The 23,063-nt window shown below is 42.9% G+C and overlaps 1 protein-coding gene across 2 annotated transcripts in view; it reads left to right on the top strand.

Annotated features, from left to right (window-relative positions):
* The window catches only part of CDKAL1 (CDK5 regulatory subunit associated protein 1 like 1), a 686,928-nt gene that overhangs the window by 434,908 nt on the left and 228,957 nt on the right, over positions 1-23,063 (top strand). For both annotated transcript variants that reach the window (XM_036348426.1, XM_036348425.1), the window contains one exon: positions 21,769-21,914. In XM_036348426.1, the coding sequence (XP_036204319.1) occupies positions 21,769-21,914 (146 nt within the window). The remainder of the gene's footprint in view (positions 1-21,768; positions 21,915-23,063) is intronic.

Below are 23,063 nucleotides of genomic sequence, written 5' to 3'. Positions count from 1 at the left end.
GGTCTCTTTTAAGTGGAAATATATTTCCTTGGAATTGGTAAATGTTAAGAGGAAGGAAAGCCATTAATGGGAAACAAGATTAGAAAGCTTGAATTCTAGGAGCAACAGTGCCAGGCTGAAGTGTTGGAACTTTGTGTGGTAGACCAGTGAGTGGTATTAAACTTTTGCTTGGTATTACCCCAAAGTAATATTTGAAGACATGTGCCACTTTATACATTTTTTATTGACATTGAAAAACAATACTATGACCACTTTTTAAAAAAATATTTTATGTTTTTATTGATTTCAGAATGAGGAAAGGACATGGGGAGAGAGATAGAAACATCAATGATGAGAGAGAATCATCAATCAGCTGCCTCTTGCACGCCCCCTAATGGGTATTGAGCTTGCAACCCAAGCATGTGCCCTGACCTGGGAATCAAACCTCCACCTCCTGGTTCATGGGTTGACACACAGCCACTGAGCAACACTGGCTGGTAACTATTTTTAAAAGTGCTTTTTATTGAATTATTATTTACTAGAGGCCCAGTGCACGGAATCGTGCACCAGTGGGGTCCTTCAGTGTAGCCTGCAGGGATTGGGCCAAAACCAGCAGTCCAACATCCTCCAAGGGATGTAGTAGGTCAAGAAGTGGCAGGCAGCCAGGGAGGAGCCGGAGCCCAGGCTGGGCGCCGTGCCACTCCTGCTCATCCCGGCCCCGGCCACTCGATAGGCTCACTGCCACTCCGCTGAGGTCTCTGCGTGCCCATCCTAGGGCAATACCGGTGCACCCATGACCAAGAAGAAGCCATGGGCTCACACTCAGTCAGTCCTGATGCCAGTACCGATCCTGGTCCTGGTCCAGGTGGGGGAGGGGCGCGCAGAGGGAGTGTCTGCGGGAGAAGTTCGTGCCTCCGTAGTGGTGCTTGCCAGCCCTGAGCCCAGCGTCTGGTGCCCATTGGTCAGCTGAACAGCGCTCCCGCTGTGGGAGCACACTGACCACCAGGGGACATCTCCTGTGTTGAGCATCTTCGCCCTGGTGGTCAGTGTGTGTCATAGCAACCGGTTGAACGGTTGAACGGTCACTTAGGTTTTTATATATATAGATATTATCAAAACGGTAAGAATGTTTATTAAGCATACATATAAACATTTATTTTACATGCAGTCTTCAATGAAACAGAAGGTGAGGGTGACAGGCATGGGAATATAAAGTTGCTTTGTAAAGGGCAGCTTCAGTAATTATTTGTTTGGTGACTTGAAGGTGTTCAGTGAAGGTGAGAGGGAGTGTGAAAGAATACTCACCATGAAGCCTTTTACCACAGATACATCAATTTTAGGAAAGAGTACAAATGGAAATTGAAGATCTGGAAGTGAATTCTTTTTTAAATGACCCTTGCCTGCTAGTTTATATCCTTCCAGGAATACTCTACTCCCATTCAAAGACCCACATCTACCCTGTGGTTTGTAAAAAAGAAGCATGTGACCTGGGCAGTGCAAAGTTACATTCAGGAGGCAGTTTTGGCAAAATATCAGAGACTTCTGAGGGTCAACTAATATAAGAAGCACATAGCTACTAAATCGTGAGTAATTTAGAGATTTTAAAACTCTGTAACTGGTCAGAAAATGATTACAGTACTTTGGCAAAGAAATACTGAGTTTATATTTTTTAATTGATAACACATTATATTAGTTTCAGGTGTATACCATAATAATTTTGTATTTATATATATTTTTAAACTTGAGGCTTTGTGCATGGATTCATGCACTGGTGGGGCCCCTCGGCCTGGTCTGCACTCTCTCACATTCCGGGACCCCTTGGGGGATATCACACTGCCAGTTTTGGGCCAATCCCCACAAACTAGGCCAAGGGACCTGACCGATGCACCACCAGGCTGGTTTTGGCCTGATCCCCGCAGGCCAGGCCGAGGGACCCCACCAGTGCACGAATCCGTGTACTAGGCCTCTAGTATGCATATAAGATCTTTGGTTAATCTCGTCCCACCCTCCCTCCTCCCCCTTTCCCTCAGATTCATCAGTCTGTTCCATGTTTCCATGACTGTCGTTGATCATCTGCCCCCTGTGGTCAGTGCACGTCATAGCTACCAGTCGAACGGTCACTTAGGCTTTTATATATAGAGATTAGAGACCCAGGGCATGAAATTTGTGCACTCAGGGTGGGTCCCTCAGCCCAGCCTGTGTCTTCTTGCAGCCTGGGAGCCCTTGGGAGATGTCTGACTGATGGCTGAGGGCTGCTACCTGCCTAAGCCATCAATCGGACATCCTTAGCACTGCCGCGGAGGCAGGAGAAGCTTCCACCACCACCGCTGCGCTCTCCACCCGTGAGCCTGGCTCAGGGCTTCTGGCTGAGCGGTGTTCCCCCTGTGGGAGCACACTGACCACCAGGGGGCAGCTTCTGAGTTTAGCGTCTGCCCCTGGTGCTCAGTGCGCGTCATCGCGACCAGTTCTGCCTTTTGGTTGATTTCCATATTGGCTTTTTATTATATAGTACTAGAGGCCCGGTGCACAAAAATTTGTGCACTCGGGGGGTAGGAAGGGTCCCTCAGCCCATCCTGTGCCCTCTCGCAGTCTGGGACCCCTCGGGAGATAACGACCTGCTAGCTTAGGCCTGCTCCCGGGTGGCAGAGGGCAGGCCCAATCCCTAGATGCAGCCCCTGGTCGGGCTCAGAGCAGGGCCGATTGGGGAGTTGGGGTGCCACTCCCTGTCATGCACAGAGCAGGGCGGATCAGGAGGTTGCGATGCCACCCTCAGTCACACTCAGGGTAGGGCCGATTGGGGGGTTGGGGCACCGCCCCCTGTCACACTCAAGGCAGGGTCGATGGGGCGGTTGCGGTGCCACCCCCTGTCATGCACAGAGCAGGGCCAATCAGGGGGTTGGGGCGCTGCCCCCTGTCACGCACAGAGCAGGGCCCATCAGGGGGGTTGGGGTTCCGTACCCTGTCACACACAGAGCAGGGCCCATCAGGTGGTTGGGGAGCTCCCCCCTGTCATGCACAGAGCAGGGCCAATCAGGGAGTTGAGGAGTTCCCCCCTGTCACTCACAGAGTAGGGCTGATAGGGGAGTTGGGGCACCGCCCTCTATCACCCACAGAGCAGGGCCGATCAGGGGGTTGGGGCACTGCCACTGTCACACTCAGGGCAGGGCCAATGGGGAGGTTATGGCTCTACCCCATCACACACAGAGCAGGGCCCGTGGGGTGGGGGTTGGGGCACCGCCCTCTATCACCCACAGAGCAGGGCCGATCAGGGGGTTGGGGCGCTGCCACTCTCACACTCAGGGCAGGGCCAATGGGGCGGCTATGGCTCTACCCCGTCACACACAGAGCAGGGCCGATCAGGGGGTTGGGGCACCGGACCCTGTCACACACAGAGCCGAAGGCCGATCATGGGGTTGGGGAGCTCCCCCTATCAGGCATAGAGCAGTGCTGATCAGGGGGTTGGGGCACCTTCCCCTGTCACGAACAGAGCAGGGAGGATAGGGAGGTTGTGGCCCTGCCCCCTGTCACACATAGAGCCGCAGGGCGATCAGGGGGTTTGGGCGCTGCCCCCTGTCACACTGATCCCGGTGCTGGGAGGCCTCTCGGCTCCACTGATCCTTGTGCTGGGAGGCATATTACCCTTTTACTATATAGGATAGAGGCCTGGTGCATGGGTTGGGACTGGCTGGTTTGCCCTGATGGGTGTCCTTGATCAGGGTGGGGGTCCCCACTGGGGTGCCTGGCCAGGCTGGGTGAGGGGATGATGGCTGTTTGTAGCTGATCACACACCCTTCAGGGTGGGGGTCCCCACTGGGGTGCCTGGCCAGTCTGGGTGAGGGGCTGAAGGCTGTTTTCAGGCTGGCGAGTGACTGAAGCTCCCAACTGCTCCTTTTTTTCTTTTTTTTTATTTTGGGCCAGTTTTAGCTTTGAGGCTTGGTTCCAGCTCTTAGGCCTCCGCTGCTGAAAGCAGGTTTCTGGCCTTAGTTTACCTTCTGTATTTGAAACAATGTTGCAATCCTGCTGGCTGAAGCCCGAGGGACTAAAGCTGTTTTCTGGGGTTTTGTTTAGCTTCTATATTTGTAACATATTTGCTTAGAGTTGCAGCTCAGAGGCCTGCAGTGGCAGGTGGGGAACATTGGAGTCGTCCGTCACTGAAGCAAGCAAGCCTCATGTTCACTTTAAGCTGCCTGGCTGCCGGTCGCCATCTTGGCTGGCAGTTAATTTGCAGATTGCCCTGATTAGCCAATGGGAAGGGTAGCGGTCGTACGCCAATTACCATGTTTCTCTTTTATTAGATAGGATGATTACCACAATGTCTAGTTAACATCCCTCACCACACATATTTATAAATTTATTTTTCTTGTGATGAGGACTTTAAGATCTATTCTTTTAGCCTCTTTCAAATATGCACAATAGTGTTCTTAACTCTAGTCTGTATACTGTACATTACAATCCCAGGACTTACTTATTTCATAACTGGAAGTTTTTATCTTTGACCATCTTCACCCATTTGCCCACTTTTCATATCTCTTCATCTGGCAACCACCAATCTGTTCTCTTGCTGGGAGCCGGTCCATCCTTGCTGTTTCAAGGGACCTGGCATATATGGCATACTTATCTTAATATGTTTGCTCACCTTCTTGGCACTATGTGTTTTAACCAAGGTCTCTGAGAAAGGTTGTTTCCCCAGGTAGGGATTTTCCCCTGAAGTTAGGGAGGGAATAAAATCCCTTAACTAAGTGCCAGGCCGGTAATTAATCACTTTAACTACGAACAATCATGCTTAAGCTACATAATCTTTACTCCCTGGAATGGAGATAAGAAACGCCCTAACCTTTGTAATAGAGATTGATAGGATTGAATCAACTGGTATAAATACAGTTGTAACAAGACAGCAAGAGACAGAACTTAGAATACAGAACTTAGAACACAGAACTTAGAACACAGAACTTAGAACACAGATCTTAGAACACAGAACTAAGAAGACAGAACCAAGAAGACAGAACTTAGAATACGGAACCAAGAGAGACGGAACCTAGGCACAGAACCTACACAGAACGTTCTCTAGAGACAGAAGAACTTCGCTGGAGAGAACATGGCAAAAGTTCCTGGACAGAAAGTGGCCTCAGAACCTAGAGACAGAACCTAGCGAGAGAACATGGCAAAAGATCCTGGACTGAACCTGACTACAGAAATTGGCAAGAGAACCTGACTAGAACCTGGTGACTGAACCTGGCTGGAGAACCTGGACAGAACCTGGCTGGAGAACCTAGCAAGAGAACATGGACACAGAACCTAGCTGGAGATCCTAAGCAGAACCTCTCTGGAGATCCAGACCAGAACTTGGCTGGAGATCCTGGCTAGAGATCCTGGCTAGGCTGCTGATCAACTGAAAGCTGTCTCCGTGTCATTCCTTCTTCGCCGACTCCGTCCACACCTTTGGGGACCCCTGGACCCGCTGGGGTTGGACCCCGGCATTCTCTGTATCTGTGAGTTTGATTTTTTTCTTGTTTTGTTTTAGGTCCACATTTAAGTAAGATCACACAATATTAGTCTTTCTATAATCGACTTATTTTTATTTCACTTAGCATTATATCCTGAAGGTCTATCCAGGTTCTTGCAAATGGTAGGAATTTATTCTTTTTTTATGGCTGAATAATATTCCATTGTATTACCACATTTGCTTTTTTCATTCAACCATACTGAGTTTGTTTATGTGTGTGTGTGTGTATTCATTGATTATAGACAGTCATTCTATAGTTTAGTAAGGGAAAAAAATTAAACATCCAAATGGGAGTATCTCATTTATTTTACACTTTTAAAAAATATATTGATTTTAGAGAGAAAGGGAGAGGTAGAGATAGAAAGATCAATAATGAGAGAGAATCATTGGTTGACTTCCTCCTGCATGCCTCCTACTGGGGATCAAGCCCACAACCCGGGCATGTGCCCTGGACCGGAATCAAACTAAGGACTCTTCAGTTTGCAGGCCAACGCTCTATCCACTGAGCCAAACCAGCTAGGGCTGTTTTATACTTTAATGAGTAGTTTTAATATATAATTTTTGTACCTTTAAAGGATTGGATTTTCCTTTCATCATTTCACTCAGCTGAAGACATTTCAGAGTATTAATTACTCAGGGCAGCCTCTGTACTTGGAATACATTTCCTCATCTGGACTATCTTCTCCCACTCCTTGATACCATTTCTTCAGGGACACCATTTCAGAATAGTATCCAGTTCTTTTTAGATACTCTCTATAAACTGTGCCCATTTGTTTAATTCTTTGGAGAGCTTAATTAGTGTCCTATGAGGATGGGACAAAAGAAACAAGCCACACAGTATATAGAGAGCTATTCATGATTACCCACACCTTCCGTCCTGGTTCACTTCAGCATATTGCACATTTTGTTCAACTCAGCTTTGGCACAGTTCTTTCTTTTCCTACCTATTTTTACTATTCTCAATCTGTAGCTAATTTGGAAATACTTAAAAAGACAATGTTTGATTTTGAAGTCACTTTTCTTACCTAAGACAGAAGGAAATTCTTAGCATCTAATATAGTATATATTTTCTTAATCATTATTATTTAGACCTATCTTTATCCAGTTCTGATGTGAGGTTAGCATCAAGCATTAATAATGTATAACACATCTGATGATTGAAAAGATGAAGTTCAAAGCCTACTCTGCTATCTTTTAAAAAAAATCTTTCAGTCTTATAAAATGGCAAAATTTAAGATCTGAAAACACTTATGTATAAATGATTGATTCTGTTATATTAGAGAGAATTATGCACACAAAAATTGCATCAGATTTTTGTATTTGTAGAGGCCACATATTTTGCATATAATTTTAACTTTCATTTGATTAAAAAATAGCAGAACATTTTAAAAGTAGCTCAAGTCCTAAAATGTAAATTTCGCTCATCAACTGGAAGTTTTTCCTGATCTCTCTTTACATGCTAGCTGAGTACCTAATCCTATAACCTTGAAGTCATGGTGTTTAAAAAAGCAGCTGGTTAGAATCTCAGAAATGTTCTGACAAGGTGTTCTTAGACAAACTAGCCTACCATGCAGTAATGTTTTAATTTCAGTTCCAATTAAAGAACTGACATGTGAAGCCAACTTTACCAAGTGGAAACAATTAAAGTAGAAGAAGTCAATATGTCCCTCTTTGTTGCCATATAAAAATTAAAAATCCATAGTTTTCAGTAGCAAAAGACTGCAAAGATCCTATTAATTTATTTTCTAATTTCAAGTAAAGTAAAAAGAGCCTTACAATTCATGCATTTTGAGACATTTGAAAAAATCCACACATTTATAATAAATCCAACATAAGGGGAATTTTGCAAACTAACAAAATTTTGCAAACTAGCTACATTTTAAATTGTGCTTGATACTTATTTGTTTGTTTGTTTATGTCTTGTTTTGGGGAAACTATTCTCTGCTGCTTCTTTCCAACCCTGCTCCCAGGATGAGCGGTTGTAAATCTCACATGAAATAGTTTGTGCAGTTCCTCAGGAATGACTTTAGGTTTCAGGAGTAGGATGCTATTGTTTGACACGTTGATGGAGCAGTGTCAGGAAGAAAAAAATTTTCTTCTACCTTTCTTAGGTTCTCCAGGTGGGATTCTGTAAGTTAGACTGGTCAAAACAGATTAATAAGAGAAAAGCTGGAGATTTTTGACATGTGCATCAGACAGCGATTGCACCCAGATATCAGTAACATAAAGTGGTGTTTTGAACTTGGGTTCATATACCATTTTATGCTAACACACAAAAAAAGGCACTTGAGTCTTTAAGGTCAGGGAGACAAGTTACAGGAAGGTGACCAGGAAGAACATGGTAAACAAGAATGTTTATTAAGGTTTGTCTTGCAGACTTAGTCTTGACTTCATCATTGGTAAGAGTTGTAAAAAGAACCCCCGTTCCTAATTTAGAATTTTCATATATTCATCTTTACCCAAAAAATTCCATTTTTAAATACTATTATTATTATTTTTTATGGAAGGAAAACAAGCCCTGTTTTTATTTTTATTTTTTTTTATCTTTTTTTTTTTAATTAAATCTTTATTGTTCAGATTATTACATTTGTTCCTCTTTTTTTCCCCCCATGACTCCCCTCCTCCCAGTTCCCGCCCCACCCTCCGCCCTCACTCCCCACCCACGCTCCTCATCCATAGGTGCACGATTTTTGTCCAGTCTCTTCCCGAATCTCCCACACCCCTTTCCCCCCCAGGAATAGTCAGTCCATTCCCTTTCTATGTCCCTGATTCTATTATAATCAACAGTTCATTCTGTTCATCAGATTATTTATTCACTTGATTCTTAGATTCACTTGTTGATAGATGCATATTTGTTGTTCATAATTTGTATCTTTACCTTTTTCTTCCTCTTCCTCTTCTTCTTTTTTTTTTTTAATATACTTTATTGATTTTTTACAGAGAGGAAGGGAGAGAGATAGAGAGTTAGAAACATCGATGAGAGAGAAACATCGATCAGCTGCCTCCCGCACATCTCCTACTGGGGATGTGCCCGCAACCCAGGTACATGCCCTTCACCGGAATCTAACCTGGGACCTTTCAGTCCGCAGGCCGACGCTCTATCCACTGAGCCAAACCGGTTCCGGCCTCTTCCTCTTCTTAAAGGATACCTTTCAGCATTTCATATAATCCTGGTTTGGTGGTGATGAACTCCTTTAGCTTTTCCTTATCTGTGAAGCTCTTTATCTGACCTTCAGTTCTGAATGATAGCTTTGCTGGATAACGTAATCTTGGTTGTAGGTTCTTGGTATTCATCACTTTGAATATTTCTTGCCACTCCCTTCTGGCCTGCAAAGTTTCTGTTGAGAAATCAGCTGACAGTCGTATGGGTATTCCCTTGTAGGTAACTGAGTTTCTTTCTCTTGCTGTTTTTAAGATTCTCTCTTTATCTTTTGCTCTTGGCATTTTAATTATGATGTGTCTTGGTGTGGTCCTCTTTGGATTCCTTTTGTTTGGGGTTCTCCGTGCTTCTTGGACCTGTAAGTCCATTTCTTTCACCAGGTGGGGGAAGTTTTCTGTCATTATTTCTTCAAATAGGCTTTCAATATCTTGCTCTCTCTCATCTTCTGGCACCCCTATAATTCTGATGTTGGTACGCTTGAAGCTGTCCCAGAGGCTCCTTACACTATCCTCGCATTTTTGGATTCTTTTTTCATTTTGCTTTTCCGGTTGGGTGTTTTTTGCTTCCTCGCATTTCAAATCATTGACTTGATTCTTGCGCTCCTCTGGTCTGCTGTCGGGAGTCTGTATAATATTCGTTATTTCAGTCCGTGTATGCTTAATTTCTAGTTGGTTCCCCAATATAAGATCGAGGGTCTCATTAGTTTTCTTGTAGATCTCATTAAGTTTATCGGCGGCTTCTAAACAGTTCTTGAGAGACCTTAAAAGTGTGGTTCTGAACTCTATATTTCCATTGACAATTTTATCCTGTTTCTTTGTCTCCGCATTTTGTTATGCTTCCTTGGTGCACCCCCTAGTGGTCTTTGTTCGCAGTCTTATAGTTAAATCTTGATTGTTGTAGCTAATTCCAGGGAGGGTTTGATCTCCAGGCCAAGTGGCTATGAGAATCAGCTGTGTCAGCAGTGAGCGAACTTCTGTCTTCTAGGGAGGTGCTAATCTAGCCTTTGCCTGAGGCTTTCCGGCAAATGCCTGTGTGCAGGGCTTGGGCGGGTCGGGTCGCACAGGATCAGCAGGGTGGGCCGGAGAGAGCAGTTATGGCGGCTCTCAGTCCTGTCCCCAGGGGCTCTGCCTCTCTGAGTCCCAGCACCCGCTGCAAAGCTCAGAGAGAAAGCTGCACTCGCTCTGACCGAAGCCAGACAGTCCCGTTTCTCCCGTTTGAGTCTGGGTCCCTAAAGACTCGCCCGGATCTGGAGCTCAGAGTCTGCGACTCCCTCCCGATTGAAAACGCCAACCGCGCCCTCCGCCGCCAGCCCGCTCCGCGCACTCCGCACCTCAGAATTTGACTTCAGCACTGCGCCTCCTCTGAGTGTCCGTATGCGTTTCTCTTTCCTCCTAGTTGTAGTACTTCCACTCAGCCAGCGTTCCTGTGGTTCTGGGTGCTGTCCCTTCCGTTTTTTGGTTTCACTTTTGAAGTAGTTGTTCAAAGCAGCAAACTCCTGCGTTAACCTATGCCGCCATCTTGGTTCTCCTCACAAGCCCTGTTTTTAAAGTTTTTTCTGGGCCTGTTGGTTCCCAATGGTCTTTAGCTCAAAATAATTCATAAGCCAGTGAGGCATATTTTAGGGTGGCATATTCTGGTACCTGTCCATAGTCAGGGTGACTATGTTTACATTTCAGTTCTACCATTGTGCCTTGGGTAAGGTAGTTACCTTCTCGGAGTCTGAGAGTAAAACTGTTATCAGTGGAAGTGGAATTCTTGGGGTGCCGCAAGGAAAAGAATTTCCTGAGGCCCCCACGGGAGGATGGGCTTTTGTGGAAAGTTTTAGTAATGATGTAAAATTAAGGAGGTTTCCCTCCAAGGTCCCATCTCTGTCTATCTGACCATGGAAGAAGTCCAATCTTGTCTGCAGCAGGGCCAGAATTAAGGCCACTGCCCAGTTTCTGCTTCATATTAAAGTCCAGCATCTGGGTAACTTTAGTTCATGTTACCAGCTACAGTCCATTGTGTGTGAGGTCTGCACAGTCATGTACCATGTGGTGCTTAACGCCATATAGCTATGGAGAGAACAGGTATGTGCAGGTCACAGAGCAAGAGAATACAAGAGTGAACAACAAGAGAGAGGGTATTCTTTGGTGATTTCAACCCGGAACTTCCTTTGCGAGCTTCTGATGGGGTCCACCCCCTAGTCAATTCATTGCTCCCCAGGCCAGACTGACATACAAGTACCTTCCCTACTTCACCCTGACTTCAATGCATATGTGCCCATGTCCCCTTTGTTGGACACCTTCCCTCAGTGATCTGCAGGGAATGGACCAGTGGTTTGCAGTAGCTTCCTGGCAAAACAGCCCAGGTGACCATGCTTATAATGCCTGGCTTCCCCTTTGTTCTCTTCCTATATTAATATTAACTAGGTTTTTATGACAATAACAAAACTACTTCGTAGCTTTGTTCAGAAATTTAAGTGAAATAATGAGTATGACGCAGCAGTGTCTAACACATAAGGATGCTAAACTATCATTATTATTAGTTATTACTAGAGGCCCGGTGCACGAATTTGTGCACCAGTGGGATCCTGTAGGGCTGAAACTGGCTCTCCAACATCTCTCAGGGGGTCCTGGATAGTGGGAGGGTGCAGGCTGGGCCGAGGGATCTCACTGGTGCACGATCAGGACTAGGGAGGGACGTGGGAGGTTGGCCAGCTGGAGAGGGACCATGGGAGGGACCCAGGGTGTGTCCGGCCCCATCTCGCTCACTCCCCGATCGGCCAGACCCCAGCAGCAAGCTAACCTACCGGTCAGAGCATCTACCCCCTGGTGGTCAGTGCACATCATAGAGAGCGGTTGAGCAGCCTTAGCATATCATTAGCATATTACACTTTGATTGATTGAATGGATGACTGGACGACTGGACACTTAGAATATTAGGCTTTTATTATATAGGATTACTATTACTATTGCACCACTAATGTGATTTGGAAAGCGCTGGGAGCTTTGGTGGTTCCTGAAATAATCTTTCTAATTAAATGACTGCTTATGGTCCATGCTTTTAAGACCAAATTCTTAAAGGGCTTTTCAGAATTCCTTCCTTACAATGAAATTTGGGAGTGGGGAAAGAATAGCCCATCCTTTTTTCCCCCCTTTTAATTTTATTTTCATTTTATGTTCTTTTTGAACAAAGACATTTCTTTCATGTCTGTTTTTCCCACTCTCATCTTAGCTCCAGGGACAACATTGCTGTAATAGTAATAACTTCTCCAGGAGTGATTCTCAGATGTTTTGATGATTTTTATCTCTGGTTCTCCTTTGTTTGTTGTTTTCATATTCAGATTTTTTTCTCCTGTTATGTTAATATGGCAGCATTATGAGCCCCTTGAGAGTAAGTGCCTGGGAAATTTGGGACCTGCTTAGAAGAAAGGTTTTCTTTTATTTTTCAAGAAATTGAGCTTGTATTGAAAGATGTGTTGTCAGGAAATATTATTAGCTTAATATTTTGGTCTTTGAAAATCATCTCACTTTTTCTAAACCCACTAGATAGTATCAGATATAATTTTATAATCTAATTGTTCCAAGGTGACAGTGAGAACAATGAATTTTTCTTTTGATGGTGACTGTCTTAATTATGATTAGTTTTTCTCATTCTATATATAATTGATATTATTAGGCAAGAAAAGGGCAGAACTGATATGACAGGTCACTGGTTTATTTTACAAAATATACAGTCTTGTATCTCACGTACTAGGGTATGTTATGTGTAGCCTGTTTTAGTTTGCCTGGAAATTTTTTATCATTTAGAATTTAATACCATTTGGGGTGAAACCTCCTGTTGTCCATATAAGAGTAAATTTCTTCCTCCCTGTTCTTTGTAATCAACATGCATTTCCTTCCAGTATTTATTGAAAGTTGGTTAAGGAAAAGGACGCTGCAGTCTGATAGACATAGGTTCTAATCCAGTTACTCCACTTATTGCTCTTCATTGCACCGAGTGTTTTCAACGCCTCTGAGTGTTAGTTTCATCTTCCATAAACCGACAATGAATTCGTAGAATGCCTTAGGTTATGCTGGATAGCAAAGGATCTTAAAATTCTCAGTGGCTATGACAACAATAATGTATGTCTTGCTCATGCCACATATCTGTCATGGGTTGGTTGAAGCTCTGTTTAAGTTGTCTCCACTTCAGAACTTAGACTGTGGAAGAGGGAGGAAAAAGAGACATGGAGAACCACAGGCTTTAAACCTTCTGCCCAGAAATAGAGACTGTCACTTCTACCCACATTTCATTGGCTCTTGCATGTCACACAGCTGCTCCTGAGTATAAGGCAGCAGTGATTCTAACACTCCCACAAGAAGATAAACCCGAATAGTTGGCAAACACTGATACAGGCTACCACTGAAAGAATAAAAATATCCTAGATCATCAAGTGAGGGGTCAGGTGAGATATATACAAATTGCCCCACAGAGTATTTGCATGTTTATACAGAGGAGGTTGATCTCTTTGTATTCCCAATCCCAGAAACATAGTTTAATGTTTAATAAATATTTGCTTAGCTGCATAATTTTATATACCAAACAACCCTAATTAGGGCAGTTACAGTACTAGAACATTTTTCTACTGTGTACTGCCTAACACATGAAAAAAAAGTTATCGAAAACTAACCTCACTGTGGATAATCATACAATAGATAAATGAGTTAAGTATTGAATTTTTAAGTATTTTAAAATAAATCTTTAACATCTGTCTTTCCATTAGATTCCTTAATTAGTTATATCATGTTTAAGAGAAGCCAATAGAATTATCTGAGCTGAATGCTCAGTCTAACTGGGTTGTACTTTTCCCATTAAATTGACCAGGCAATTGGAAGTGTGTGGGTTTTTTTTTTTTAATTTGTTCTTTTAGTGTTTAGTAGATTCAGTCTTTTTTTTTTTTTAATGAGAAAAAAGGCAACTATATGTTTACTATAAATTTACGTGATCATATTATATAATATTTGAATCACCACCGCTGTTACTGTTTTCCTTTTCATTTTAAAATTAAGACAGTAAAGTTGACTCTTTTATATGTGTTCAGTTTCGTGAGTTTTTGCATGTATAGATTCATGTAACTTTGACCATAAACAGGTACAGAAACTCTACTGATTTCCTGGCCTTAGCTGAGCAGAATCAGAATTTAAAACTAAAACGAATAATATCAGTTGAAAATAAATGTGTGTATAATTACAACTCTTAGGATTTGGACATTAGTATTAATGTGTACTTTTATCTCCATACTATAGTGTCTGCTTATTGACTCTGACACTGAGGTGAAGTGATGATGGTAAAGAAACATCGAAATCCTTTTAGCATTTCTGTGAAAGCTAATAGAACATTTGTCTCAACTTACTTTAATGCAGATAACTGAAAATGTTAACTCTTTGCAGTTTGGAAGTGAATTTTCTGTTATAATAAAGTTATAGATCTTTAAATTGGCTTCTGTTCACAATATCTAACCCTTTTCATTTGGAACATAGGATTGGAAATACTCTCTTCTCATGCTCCGAATTCACTTCCTGATGCCACTAATGATCATATATTTTTAGACTGCTGAGAGTAAATGCAGGTGTTGGCAATTCACTTAGTGGCGGTTGCAGTGTCATTAATGAAATAATGATTAAAATATGACTTACTTTATCTTGACTTGTATGACTCTGGGAGTGTTGCAAGTGACTTCAGCAATAGGATGTCCTGGAGCACAAGCATTTTGTGCTACTTAGACCTTTAGCTAGAAGTCTTTGTAGAACTTCCTCTATGTTGAGTAAGTGATTGGGTCTTGCAGTCATTCATTCATTCAACTATATAATTTAAGTATTTTAAGGACAAGGCATTGATCAACGAAATGGGGAGAGACAGACAAACAAGTATACCCTTGGGATATGAGCATGTACAGTGAAATTGCAGGATGGGGAAATAAGTGCTAATAGAAGTGTAAGTGCTCTGGCATTGAGACTAGAACTGCCTACCAACTGCCTGGAAAAGTGATATTTAAAATAATAATATTGCTACAGCAGGGATGAACTTCGAAAACACGCTAAGTGAAATAAGCCAGACACAAAAGGATAAATATTGTATGACTTCATTTATAGGAGGTACCTAGAATAGCGACATTCAGAGAGACAGAAAGTAAAGAGCTAAGAAGAAGCAGGCATTGGGAGTTATTGTTTAATGGATAGAGAGTTTTAATTTGGGATGATGAAAAGTTCTGGATATGAATGGTAGTGATGATTGCACAACTTCTGTATGTACTTAATGTCACTGAATTATATACCCCAAAACAATCAAAATGGTGAATTTTATGTTACATATATTTTACCACAGTAAAACAAAAAACAATGGGAACCATGAGACTTTTTCATTTATAGCCTTACCCCCATTCTTCTAATCAAGCTAATAGTTTTGCATGAAATGACATATTCAATAAATTCTAAAATCCTGTTCTATTTAATTGAAAAAAATAAATAAATTACATAGTTTAACATGGGTGACCCTTGAAAACATTATAAGTAAAAGAAGCCAGCTACAAAAGACATATTGTATGATTCTATTTATATGAAATGTCCAGAATAGCACTTTATAGAGCTAGAAAGTAAACTAGTGGTTGGTTGTTTAGGGCTGGGAGAAAGGAATTGTAGACTGAGGGATATCTATAAGAGACTGCGAGGGGGTACAGGGTTTGTTTTGGGGGAATGAAAATATTCTAAAATTAGATTGTGGCAAGGGTTGTGCCATCCTATCAATGTAGTTTAATTTAATTGAATACTTTTTATGGGTGAATTTTATGATATGCGAATTTTATCTCAAGCTATTTTTAAAATGCTTAAAGGTAATGATGTAGTTTCTGTTTTTTGAAGTATTGTCTTTCTTAGTCATGTACCTTAGGTTTCTTGAAAACAACATGAGAGCATTTTATATTTAAATTTCAGCATTTTAAATATGCATATACTTCCTAACAAAGCTATCATCTGAGAGGGCTTTCTGATTGGTAATTATCAATGTGAATGCAGAGACATCTGAATCCAAGTATTAATACATTTTATAACTCTCACACATTGAGGGACTCTGTTAAGCTAGTAGTGTTCATATTCGAAGCTAGGTCAAATATGATTAATTTGATGAGGGCAATAAAAATGAAACTTAACATTTAAAGAAAAATGTTCCCATACACAGGGTTGCTTTTTAAAATTAAGCCTGTTTTCATTCAATTCATTATTTTTTCTTTGCTTTTTACGTTTATAAAAATGTGGCAAATCTTGAGATCATTACTAGTTTGTAATAGGAGAGCTCCATGTAAAAGCACCAGGTAGAAGAAACACTACTATTTTGGTAATCTGGTTAGCTATTCTCTGGTCCCTACATAGAAAATGGTCACCATCTGTATTCTAAGCAGCCTTGATACATCAGCCCTTAAATTATAAATGTCTTTATATTAAAATAGATACTGTTTGCATGCTCTCGCCCAGGTCGGAGCTCAGGTTGCTCAGGGCTGCCATTCTTCTGTTAGCCACACTTGGACTAAGTGCCCCTTTCTTTCTGATGCACCTAGACCCCGTATATCATTTTCATACGATAGTACACTGTGAATCCAGTCTGAAGCTCCTTTTAGAAATAGAACCAATAAAGTGTCTGAGTTTTACTTATGTATACATTGACATATATTTACATATAATTTTTAACTTATTCCAAAAATCAAGACAGGCTGATTACATGCTTATTTGCCGGCTTGAATACATGCTTGTTTAGCTGCTTTAGCCAATTACTAATTGAAAATTTGTCTTCCTATCAAATAGCAATTATATTTTAGACCTCTCTCTATGCATACTGATGTGGTTCTAACCTATATATCTTTATAAGTTTGGCGTTGCACTTGACACAGTCCCACCCATTATAGAGATCCAGAGAGAGGACGAAAGCGTAACCCCAGCTCCATCTTAGAAATCAGTCATATTGCAGAGCAGAAGCAAGGGAGCTCTTGGTAACTCTAGGAACAGGTTACACAGGAGGAATCACAGAGGAGGAGGCATCCCTTGTATGAGAGGAATCACAGAGGAAAAGTCATCCTCTTATATGAGAGGAATCACAGAGGAAAAGTCATCCCTTGCATGAGAGAACCTTAGCTATAAGCTGAACCTACAAACAGAAGAATTTGGACAGGTGAAGAGGTCAAAGGTTATCTGGAACCAACAGTGCTGAATGAGATCAGGATAGAAGAAAAAACAAAACAAAAATATTGTTTCTTTCAGGTACATTATGTTCAGTCATGATTCTTTTAGTAGGCAAAATATAGGCTTTAATGAAGGGCAAGTTTATTTTTATTTTCTGTTCTGGTGCCTACCATTATAAAGTTATGAGTGGGAAGTCTTATTTTGAGATCCAAAGGGGAAACCCACCACATTTACCCTCCTTGTTTCCTATTAACGGTTTAGTTTGTAAATGGTCATATTGTGAGAGGGCAGGCTTCCTCCAATGAGTTCCTGTTCATAGCCGTAGGCCACCCTGTGTCTTTCTAGAGAAACTACACTACCCTTTCTGGTTGTGGTCATGTTTGCTGGGTACACCCTTTATTTTATGTAGATCAATACAAATGACCTCTCCTTCACTTACTAGTTAAGGGAACTAGCTTATTGAAAAGCTGTTCTACTTATTGATGGGTTTCCATTAATCTGTATGAAAATGTGTTCCCATGGATTTTACATACTCTCCAAGTAATAAGATTAGATCATTTTTTTGATTGTTTTAATCCTCACCCAAGGATATTTCTCCATTGACTTTTAGAGAGAGGGAAAAACAGAGAGAAACATCGATGTGAGAGAAATACATCGATTGGTTGCTTCCTACACACACCCTGACCAGGGCCCAGGCTAGGGAGGAGCCTGCAACCAAGGTTTGTGCCTTGACCGGAATTGTACCCAGGACCCTTCAGTCCCCAGCTGATGCTCTATCCACTGAGCCAAACCATCTAGGGCAAGATTAGATCCTTTATATATTGATTGTTACATATAAGCATGTACTGGATTATTTTATTTTCACAGTAGTCCAGTAGCCCTCTGAGGTAGAGATTACCACTGTTTTCCATTTTACAGATGAGAAAACCAAGGCATAGATATTGAGAGTGAAATTTTATTTTTCAAGTTTTTTGTTTTGTTTTTCCCCCACTATTTGGGAATGTTGATATTCAGGTGTGAAGTATGTGAAAGGCAGAGAACCATAGCAGAAAGCCAACAGAGTTACTATAGGGCAGCCGTGGGCAAACTACAGCCCGCGGGCCGGATCCGGCCCCTTTGAAATGAATAAAACTAAAAAAAGAAAAGACCATACCCTTTTATGTAATGATGTTTACTTTGAATTTATATTAGTTCACACAAACACTCCATCCATGCTTTTGTTCCGGCCCTCCGGTCCAGTTTAAGAACCCATTGTGGCCCTCGAGTCAAAAAGTTTGCCCACCCCTGCTATAGGGTATATCATGATCGGTGTTACCCTAAGGCCTGCTGACTAAATATCCAGCCAAGGAGTGTAACAGTTCTGCGAAGGGAAGTTTCTGATAATATGTTGATCAGTTATTTTTCTGCTAAATAAATTCTTCCACTCCAGTTCCAGTACATTAAACAAATAGTAACCAAATGTAGTGAGGCATATATATATATGAAATCTGGTAGTGAAGGTAGATAAAAGATATCCATGAGTAATATTATCTGGTTATTTGAATTTCTTAGCCAAACAGATTTTTTAAAACAACTAAGCTGCTACCAAGAAGGTGACTGATTTAATTGCTCTTCCACTTTGGTAAAAATGCCAATTTTCATAGTCAATGGAAAGAAAATGGAGAAACAGAGGGCATGCTTGATATATATGCATGACTTACCCCTAAATAACTAGGAGATGACCCTATGGAATTAGCTGACTCTTTGGCTCCATGAAGTCCCTCAAAATATTGTTCTAAGGGTAAAATCAAATAACATGTCAAAGTACAGGACTTTGAGAACTGAAAACCATTGGACACATGCAAGTTATTAAAAAGAAGGTCCTTTCTTGACATTTGTATCTCTATTGGATTCTTTGCATTCTTTTTGTCCTCTCCCTCCATCCCTCCTTTTCCCCTTCACCTCCACCTCCTTTCCTGTCCTCCTACTGATGAGGACACTGCTTGGAACAGTGGAGTTGGGCTAAAGCAGCCATATTTCTCATTGTTTGCAGAGACGGTTATATTACAATTTTCCTTTCATTACTCCTTTTCCTCCTCCCTTTGTATCCTTGGAGGAATTTTAAAACAATCTCTGGGTTTTCTAATTTGTTTCACTCAAACTTGCTCTCCTTAACTTTGCAAGATAAATTCTTCATCCTGTTCTCCCCTTATTTCTCTTCTCTGAAACTTGGCGGCGTTTTAAAAGGCAGATGTCAGTAGTGACCAGGGCAAGGGTCATTGTCTGGTTCTTTGCCTTTTGCATAGTAAATTCTCACAAAATATGTTCATTAACTAGCTAGAAAAGAAACAGGTGAGTTATAGATTAATTTTTCTCCTTCATTATTTAAAAAAATAAAGTGTTGATGTGTCCTGAATTTGGAAACTTTATTCAAGTACACAGGATTATATGGCACCAACTGTTTGTCTTAACTACAGTATGGGGCAAAAGCAGGTTTACAGTTGTTCATATGGAAAATGATGCAGTAATCCTATCTAATAAAAGAGAAACACGGTAATTAGCCATATGTCCGCTACCCTTCCCATTGGCTAATCAGGGCAATATGCAAATTAACTGCCAGCCAAGATGGCGGCCAGCAGCCAGGCAGCTTGAAGTTAACATGCGGCTTGCTTGCTTCAGTGACGGAGGACTCCAAAGTTCCCCGCCTGCCGCTGCCGGCCTCTGAGCTTGCAGTTTGAAACATTGTTACAAATATAGAAGCTAAACAAAACCCCAGAAACCTCCTTTCAGCCAGCTGGGATCTCAGAGCTGGAGTTGATACAGTGATTCGATTACAGAACCCAAACAAACCAGATACCTGCTTTCAGCAGCAGAGGCCTCAGAGCTGGAGCCAGAGCTAAAGCTGGCCCAGAATAAAAAAAAAAGAAAAAAAGGAGCAGTTGGGAGCTTTAGTCACCCGCCAGCCTGAAAACAGCCCTCAGCCCCTCATCCAGACTGGCCAGGCACCCCAGTGGGGACCCCCACCCTGATCTAGGACACCCTTCAGGGCAAACCAGCCAGCTCCCACCCATGTACCAGGCCTCTATCCTATATAGTAAAAGGGTAATATGCCTCCCAGCACCGGGATCAGCGGAGCCACAAGGCCTCCCGGCACCGGGATCAGCGTGACAGGGGGCAGCGCCCAAACCCCGATCGCCCTGCAGCTCTGTGTGTGACAGGAGGTGGGGCCAAAACCTCCCTATCTGCCCTGCTCTGTTTGTGACAGGGGAAGGCACCCCCAACCCCCTGATCAGCCCTGCTCTGTGCCTGATAGTGGGGAGCTCCCCAACCCCCTGATTGCCCTGTGGCTCTGTGTGTGACAGGGTGCAGCACCCCAACCCCCTGATCGGCCCTGCTGTGTGTGTGACAGGGTGCGGCGCCCCACCCCCCCACCCCCACAGGCCCTGCTCTGTGTGTGACACGGTAGAGCCATAATCTCCCCATCGGCCCTGCCCTGAGTGTGACAGTGGCAGCGCCTCAACCCCCTAATCGACCCTGCTCTGTGGGTGATAGAGGGTGGCGCCCCAACCCCCCCCCCACGGGCCCTGCTCTGTGTTTGATGGGGTAGAGCCATAACCTCCCCATTGGCCCTGCCCTGAGTGTGACAGGGTGCGGTGCCCCAACTCCCTGATCTGCCCTGCTCTGTGTGTGACAGGGGGCGGTGCCCCAACTCCCCTATCGGCCCTACTCTGTGAGTGACAGGGGGGAGCTCCTCAACCCCCTGATGGGCCCTGCTCTGTGTGTGACAGGGTACGGAGCCCCAACCCCCCTGATGGGCCCTGCTCTGTGCGTGACAGGGAGCAGCGCCCCAACCCCCTGATTGGCCCTGCTCTGTGCATGACAGGGGGTGGCGCCGCAACCTCCCCATTGACCCTGCCTTGAGTGTGACAGGGGGCGGTGCCTCAACCCCCCAATTGACCCTACCCTGAGCATGACTGAGGGTGGCATCGCAACCTCCCGATCCGCCCTGCTCTGTGCATGACAGGGGGCGGCGCCCCAAGTCCCCAATCGGCCCTGCTCTGAGCCCAACCAGGGGCTGCACCTAGGGATTAGGCCTGCCCTCTGCCACCCGGGAGCAGGCCTAAGCCAGCAGGTCGTTATCTCCCGACGGGTCCCAGACTGCGAGAGGGCACAGGCCGGGCTGAGGGACCCCCCCCCCCCCCCGAGTGCACAAATTTTTGTGCACCGGGCCTCTAGTCTATACTAATAAAAGGGAATTATGCTAATTAGACCGTGCATCTTCCAGACGTCCTTTTGGACAAAGCCACGGTGGTGGGGGCCGAGGCAAGAGGTGGTTAGGGGTGATCAGACAGGCAGGCAGGTGAATGGTTAGGAGCCAGCGGTCCCGGATTGCAAGTGAGATGTCCAACTGCCGGACATACCCTGAGGGCATCCCAGATTGGAGAGGGTGCAGGCTGGGCTGAGGGACCGCCCCCCCCATGCACAAATTTTGTGCACTGGGCCTCTAGTTAATAATAATACAGGAATAAAATAAACTTGTTTCACATTCTCACAACTGTAAACCTACTTTTGCTATTAAACCACCCCTGTATTGCTGTTTCTCCTGCTAATACAACAGGCAGAATATAAAGCTGCTATGAGGCAAAGGAGAAGTGTTTATTTTGAAATATCAAAATTATTTTTACTCTTTAGGCATTACATGAGTTTATCTCTGTTTTGTCACTTAAGAGAAATGGTGCATGTGAGGAAATAACTCTGAAGTGGAACCATCCAAAAGGAGTATTAAATTCCTAAATGCCATCAGAGCACACCTCAGGTGACATTCACTTTGAGAGCCTACATGACTCGTTTGTGTTCAGCTGTGTTTATTTGCTTCCATGTGAGTGCTGATCTGAGGGAAACCATTCCCTGATATGTTAAGGTGATTAATGTTTTCTCCTTCCCTATTTTTACAGGAAATGGCGAAAGTCCTTAATCACCCCCGTGTGTATGCTTTCCTGCACATACCGGTGCAGTCCGCCTCGGACGCCGTGCTCATGGCAATGAAGAGAGAATACTGCGTGGCTGACTTCAGGAGAGTGGTGGATTTTCTGAAAGAGAAGTAAGTTTCTTAGCACTTAAGAAAATGATCATTTCTTTTTTTTTCTTTTAAAAGCATGTGGCAAAATGCACTTATTGTAGCCACAATTAAAGGTGAGACTTCTGAAGCTTTCAGAGCCTTTGCATCCTTAGGCACCTTGATGTGGTTTTTTGCTTTCTCTCCACCTTCCATCTGTACATCATACAATGTTAATTTGTGTAGGATTGCTAGTGCTTCCAAGGCAATGTGTATTGTGATCATTTTTATACCTGACCCACTAGAGGAAAACTGCTTTATGCTTTGCTCTACTTAAAATCTCCTTTCATGTGGCTTTTTGAATTTGCAGGCTGGTTTTGACATGGAGGTAGGCCACATCATGTCACTACACAATCAATAATTTTCTACTAAGTAGCATTTCTTGAAGAGTCTCTGGAACGCCTTTGCTTTTACATGCTAGCCCTGTGCTTTACTTGAAGAATTGTGAATTTATAAGGAGGTTTGGGGATTCTATTTTTTTAAAGTTCAAATTGTTGTTGACCAAAATTAAGGCATTTTACACAATCTCAGGCATGAATGATCATTTTGTTTCCACCAAAACACTTGCAGTCCATGATTATATTCTTCAAAACTCCTCATCATCATCACCAACATTGAATGCCTTCTGTGATTGTACAAGGAAACAGCAGTGCCAGCCAAGGTCACAGAACTTTCTCAAGTGGAGGGCATTATTCTCCCTCTGGGGATATGTCATTTATCTGGCATATTTGTGGCATGCATCTTCCTACTTTCCATAATTTTCTTCATATTTCTTTCTTCTGTTGTTTTTCTTAATTAAGACAACTTTTATTTCCATCTTCTTGTTTATAATTATCTACCTTTGTACCATGTATTTTATGGTTACGATGGTTTTATATAAATTGCAAGCAATTATTTTTTCCATCGTCCATTAGTCACTTATCCTGACTACATACAGATCTTTTAAAATCTTTTGCTTCTGTTTTCTTTCTCCTTCCTTCCTCACCTTTCCTTTATGTGTCTGTCTAATATTTTTAGCCTCAAATCATTTGTTGATTATTCTAACCACCTGAAATAAAGACATTTAGTGTACATTCAGACAAATACAGCTAATTGTTTGAATATTCAAGCCAGTGAGTAGAAGGTATATATATT

This window comes from Myotis myotis, unplaced genomic scaffold (genome assembly GCF_014108235.1).
Source record: "Myotis myotis isolate mMyoMyo1 unplaced genomic scaffold, mMyoMyo1.p scaffold_m19_p_2, whole genome shotgun sequence".
NCBI lineage: Eukaryota > Metazoa > Chordata > Mammalia > Chiroptera > Vespertilionidae > Myotis > Myotis myotis.
The sequence above is the reverse complement of the archived record's forward strand: the minus strand, read 5'-3'. Positions and strand labels throughout refer to the sequence as shown.